Below are 6304 nucleotides of genomic sequence, written 5' to 3'. Positions count from 1 at the left end.
CCTGCTGAAGCCACGCTAAGGGTAAAACTGGAGAAGAAGAATCACCCCTGGGGAGGAGCTGGGGAGAGGAGAGGAATCCCTGTTGGTGCTGCTGACTATGATGAGGACAACAGTTGTGCAGAACTGGCTGACAGGGATATGGAAATGTTGGTAAATATAACAGTGATTCTCAACAGCTCATATTGTGTGTGAGTGTTGGAGTTGTCACTTTTGTATGTTGTATAGCTACATTTTCCAAGATTGACTGAAATTATCTAAAGCATGAAAATACATTCTTTTGTAGACTGAATTGGATAAGGAGTTTTTATATCATGCTCTACAACTAAGCAGAAGATGCAATGGTCTTAGTTTTAGGGGAAAAAAAAAAAAAATTTGGAACTGCGGATGTATTCAAAGGAGTTTCCAAGAGGGCTGTGTCATGATACTATTCCAAACAATAGTCTGACTAACATCTCTGATGAGAACTGATTTTAACATCAAACTCCCGGAGCTGCAATATTAATTCATACTCCAGTGAAGTAGTTGCCATGGAGTGGCCAAAACATAATTCACCAACTCTGATGGGCAACAAAATACAGAAAACATCTACTTTGTCTTCCAAATACTGGTGAGTCAGTGTTTTATACACAGCAGCCAAATTTAATTCCTCGGGAGGTAGAATAAATTATTACTTAATTGTGACAAACAAGCAGACCATCAGACCCACTGATACAATGAATCAGTCTGCAAAGAAATTCTCCTTTGAGTCACAGAACAGCACGCTGTTGTCCTGAATTACAGAATACTCTTTAAATAAGTTAACTGGTTCCCGCATTTGTTTCTACTCTAAGACCTGCCACTAATATTGCACAACTCCTTCTAGAAACTCCTGTAGCTCTGCAAAACTTAAATGTTTCGTAGAACCTTTACTTTTACACGCGTACACTGGTTCTTTTCTTCCTGGGGGATTCCCAATCCGTATTCTATTCCACAGAGGAGATTAATACATTCAAGCCACGTAAGCAAGTTATTTTAGGTCCATCAGCAGCTCCTTAACAAAAAAATTAACATTTTACATCATTGTTTGTAGGAATTTGGCATGTCATACCCCGCAAAGAAACTAAGGGATTTTATAGATCCTGCACCCACCTTGCCACCAGGGTAAGCCTCTTGAACCACACAGCACACACAGGCCAGGTTATACAAGAAATCTGCTCAAGACTCTTAAACATTTCAGAAGGATACTTTTTTTTTTTTAATAGACCTTTGCCCGGCTTTTATTTCTTAAATTAAAAAAAAAAAAGATGCATTCATCTGCACAAACTCACATTTTTTCAGAAGATGCAAGATTTTGCCACGTTATCAATGTCATGCCCTCATTTGCTAGTAAGGTCAGTACAGGGACAAAAATATTTCTTTTTCATAACTGCCATGTAAGAAATTTGCTTTTCCACAGCATGGGTGGGATTCCTGCTCTCTAGTCTCCTGCTTGTACCTTCACTATCTTCTATTTGCTTACTTAATCAGCTCAGTTGTTCGTCCTGGAAAGGATGTCTGTGGATTCTATCCTGGGCAACTAGGACGGGTCCACAAAGCACATGCATCCAGAAGGGCTCCAGGGTAAGCTTGTGCGTCAGAATAAACCTGTACAAACTGTGGAATAAGCCTTTCCCTTTTATGTCTAGTTTGGGCAACGTTGCAACAACCCCTAATGATTTTTTATGACTTTGGCCTAAAAGAGGAACAACAAGAGGATCCAGGCAGAGTAAACCAAAACTACATCCAAAAGTTTTTGGCCATACCAGGAGTGCTGCATGACCTGAATTTATGATGTATATGAGAATTTAGAATGGAATTGGTTGTAAAAAATGCTGGGCTTCCCTCCCCCACCCCCCCAATGAAAATTTGTTGTACTGCACATCAACTTCAAAATATAGGTTGTGGGGTTTTTTTTAAATTTAAAATGTCATAGGCTATTTCTTTTGGGAAGTCAAGGCTTTAAAAATTCTCGTAACATTAATGCTGTTAGTTGCTCAAGTGCAAGAGATACAACCCTTATTGTGCTAATTACAAGTCAGATGGAGCCAATCAAACAATACTGAATTATTAAGGTCTTACTGTACATTCTCAGGCTGTTAATATCTATTAGATTACAGCTGCATTATACCGAGTGCTCATTTAAGCAGGAGATTAGAAAGTACATTTATAATGCTGGCTACCCTTTGGGTGGATCATGGTATTTACATACCATATGTCAGCATGAGATTACAGAATGATTTATGCTTTTCGCCCAGACCTTTCAGTAAACTGCAACCAGCTCCAGTAAACTACGAAGCTGAAACTCCAGTCCAGCCCGACTTTGACAATTCAGCTCTCAGGAAGTATGTGCATTTTCAAAAAATAATGAAAAAGACCACCAGTGACTGGTACAACCAAACTTCATACAAAGCAGCATTTGACTTGCCGTATCTCAACACAAGTAACCAACCCATGCTGATTTTCCTGGCGAAAGGGGCATGGAAGATCAACTAGGGAGGTTTGCTCTGCGTAAACTGACTAACTAGTCTTAAACTGCATGGAGAAAAGAGCAAATAGTCATTTTGCTGTTCCCAAAAAGAGCTGCCACCTGTCCCCCAAAACCATACTCTCCCTCCACTGCCACCACTTAGGTATCCCAGTTCCTGTCGCAGCATGCAGAAGGCAACCAGCGAGAATAATTTGTTTCATATTGAATTGTTGATAATATTGAAAATATTTGTACTCAGGCAGATTGTTATCTAAAAACAGTTACTGAGACACATTGTGGATAATGCCAGTAGTGTATATAGAAAGTGTATATAGAGTGACTACCTGGATAGATGAAGAAATTGATTCATCACTGAAAAAACTAACATAGTGTAAGAAAATACATTGCTTTAATACACTTGTTTTAATAGTTCTAAAGTAGCAATGAAGAACATTAGGATTTAACTCAGTATTATCCATTTAAAATTGAAAAGACATTTGAATGTGTATCTATTGCAAGGTATTTCAAAGATGACATGTCAAATGAATTGTAACACTCCAACAGAGAACAGTATAAAATTTTAAGTCTCTGCAAATAACACATCATCTCTGTGTGTGTATGTACGCACATCAGTCTGCCTTAAGCAGGTAAAGCTGTCATGCATCAAAAGTGCGCTTAATTACTCTACCACCAAGTTTATTAAGTTTCACTGTTACAGAGACTAGGAGCAGTATGGGTGGGAGAAAACTCACCAGACTGAGTTGTCCCTTACCTTCATTCCCAGCTACTTTGCCTTTTACTTTTTCTAAACCAGCCAAATTTGTTTATGTTTCATTAAGGGAGCTGGCTGTGACAGCAAAAGGAAACTATGATCTTCTCTTAGAAAGTAGATTTCCAGGATGATGATAGACGAAAGCAGCTGTCATGCATTACATCAACATTATCTGTTTTGTCCATTAGCTGCCAGCCAAAACACAATTACATATGGAATACAAATGGAGAGGCTACGCAGGAGAAGTATCCCTCACTTCCCCTCCTATTAGTTACCAAAGGAGACTCACTAAACCATAGGGACACAGGGGCTATTAAATGCCACGGTACAGCACAAGCCTAGGAGAATCAACCTCGTAAATATTTCAGAGGCAGCAAGAATGGCATGAGATCAAAATACCTTTTCTGTCATCAGCCTTGTCAGGTCTAACATGTATCCATGCCTCCTGAAAACATCCCATTAGTGGGAGGGAACACTTGGATGACAATAATTTCAACTACTATCCTATGCTGCCATCCTACCCACTTAGACGGTAGCAACAGAAGGGACTTCAGAGAAGAAGGGCCTGAGAAATACATGCTTGTCATTGAAGTACAAAGGTTTTTCCTTTCATTACAGCTTACTACTGGCTTGCGACAGACAACCAAAAGCCTTTTGCCAATGAGTGTGGCAATTCCTTTAAGGCCAAAGGGCTCTTGACCAATGAAGACAGAAAAAAAGCAGAACAGCGAATTTTGGCTAGAGAAAAAACTACAAATGCCTTCAAAACCATTTAACTTTGCCCCTGCTAAATACACTCCTGGTAGTAAAGTATTAGACTGTTGTTTTCTTCTTCCTCCTTGCTTCTACAGTTGAACATAGCATGGTTTCAAGAGAAGAGCACACAGCGCTTGAAACTATCTCCATAACTTTTAACATTTGTTTCTACAACATTCAGGTTGGTCTTAACACATCCCAGCCTATTTCCCCATACATACAAATGAAATAAGGGGTAGAAAAAGTAGCACTGGGGGAGGGGAAAATTTGGTAGAATACAACCATTCTTTGACACGAGGAGGGTGTTTGTGCACCAGTCCAAGAATTCACTCCAGGAAAACATATGTGAAACTGGCACTCAGGGACAACATAATAAGCTTTTGCAGATGCCAAGTTTGACCACCTGAAATTTAAGGAAAAAATTCTTCGTTCCAGGTCATGAGAGTAAATATATACCAACAGATCCTGGACCACATTATCTGGACAAGTTCTGGTAGAAGGAGGTTTTCTACTTTCCAGGTCTGCACTTGAGTGGAAGAATCAAAGAAAAATCTCAGCTGAACTTAAAAGAAAACAAAAAGAACATAAATAATTCTTGCATCCAAGACGATTCTGTTTTGTTTCTTTAACTGCACAAATACTTTGTATCATTTTAGCTATAGCTATTGCTTAGAAATCCTGCTGCACCTGGGAATACGAATTCCTCGACTGAAAAACAAGGTTAGTTTGTACTGTGGAGTTACAAGAATGGAAGAATTGAAACAGGGCTTGAACTTGAAGGTCTCTGCTTGGCAGAAGTGAAACACAACTACGTAGTAAGCCCTCACTTACTGACTCACTGTAGAAGGAAAGTATGCCCTCATTTATCTACTCACTCCTTCAACCAGCTAGGTCGCAAGTCCTTGGCTGGTAGTTTCACTGGCTGTGCAAATCCCCTTGGTGCCTCCTACAGCTACACGAAGACAAGAATACTCGGTAATTATTACCTGTTCTTCACATTGCAAGGTCAATTCCCTCCTATTGCCTAGAAAATACTACTAGTGTTTCTTTTCTTCTAAAAGAACATTATAATTTATAGTTCGCACAGTTATATCGCGCTTTCTCTTCATCAGGGAATTAGGAAGAGATTTTTAATTCAAGATGTCCCTTAGCTAAAGGGGAACGGTATGGTTATCTCCTGGACTGCGAGCCTGACAGCAAAACTAGAACCTCATCCCCTCCAGGAAAAAAGAGCATGCAGTTGTATTTTAATGCCGAGGAGAATGTTCTTTACATGCAGTACTGATACAACGGTCTTTCAATGTATTTGCCAATTTTCCACTATTCTGTGGCATACTCCTCTTTGCACGTGTTACACTGTATTATATAGCAGAATACGTGTTATACAGTAAAATACACACCCTGCTAACTGCTCTGTCACGTGCAAACAATTAAATAAAAAATGCTCCTTAAATATCAGTAGTTTTATCCTTCAACCCTCCTGTTTCTCCCCTTATGACAAGCAATTTTATTTTATGTCAATTAAGAACAAAAACCACCTCAACAGCAGCATCAATCCAACACATCCAGTCCTTTTCAGGCAACATCTGGTTACTCAAGACATAATCTGAAAGGCCTTATATCTTATTTTGCATGAAAAGCTTCTTATATTCACCTGCATAGCCAAAATGTACTAAACTAAAACTACTGCCCCACTCTGGTACTTCGTTTCCTAAAAACAAGTTTGCAAGTTTTATTTGAAGTGAAAAGGAAGCACACGAATACCATAGTATAGCATATAAAACCAGAGTCATTCTCAAAACATCTGGAAAGAGAATCTGTAATTATTGGGTTGTTGCCAACAGAAATCAGATTCTTTGGAATATAAAATAATGGTTATAAATTAAAATAATTCTAGAAAACTTCCCAACACTAATAAGCCAAAATATGTTAGATGTCATGAGGTGAACGCTTGTTATTTTCCGTACATCTAAAGTAAATATGTTGAATACTTTAAATGTTATTTCTACAGCATCTTCAATTTATAATTACAAAACTGTCTGTGCTTTGCCAGTTCTCCAGAGAAAGATCTTCTACTGGCTATATGGAAAGGAATTTAAAAGGGCATCAAAATGTTAGATTTCTCACCAAATATAAATGTAAGCTCATTTAGTTAGGGAAACAGTTTGAGATATGTGCCTTGGAGGTAGAGAAGTGCAGGGGGTTTTAAACACCAGAAAAAAATGAGTAACATTATAAAACATTTAACTCAAAATCAGAACAGTTCTTTAATAATCGCAGATGAACTTTTT

At 38.5% G+C, this 6304-nt stretch overlaps 1 protein-coding gene across 1 annotated transcript in view; it reads left to right on the top strand.

Annotated features, from left to right (window-relative positions):
* The window catches only part of LOC104624739 (chromosome unknown open reading frame, human C1orf100), a 5860-nt gene extending 1827 nt beyond the window's left edge, over window positions 1-4033 (top strand). Inside the window, exons 2-6 of the mRNA XM_010292186.1 lie at window positions 11-150; window positions 1070-1140; window positions 1507-1599; window positions 2274-2458; window positions 3876-4033. Coding sequence (XP_010290488.1) covers window positions 11-150; window positions 1070-1140; window positions 1507-1599; window positions 2274-2458; window positions 3876-4033 — 647 coding nt within the window. The remainder of the gene's footprint in view (window positions 1-10; window positions 151-1069; window positions 1141-1506; window positions 1600-2273; window positions 2459-3875) is intronic.
* The last annotated feature ends 2271 nt before the right edge of the window (window positions 4034-6304 follow it).

Source organism: Phaethon lepturus, unplaced genomic scaffold (genome assembly GCF_000687285.1).
Source record: "Phaethon lepturus isolate BGI_N335 unplaced genomic scaffold, ASM68728v1 scaffold16020, whole genome shotgun sequence".
In the NCBI taxonomy this organism is placed as follows: Eukaryota; Metazoa; Chordata; class Aves; order Phaethontiformes; family Phaethontidae; genus Phaethon; species Phaethon lepturus.
This window is presented reverse-complemented; position numbering and strand designations above follow the sequence as displayed.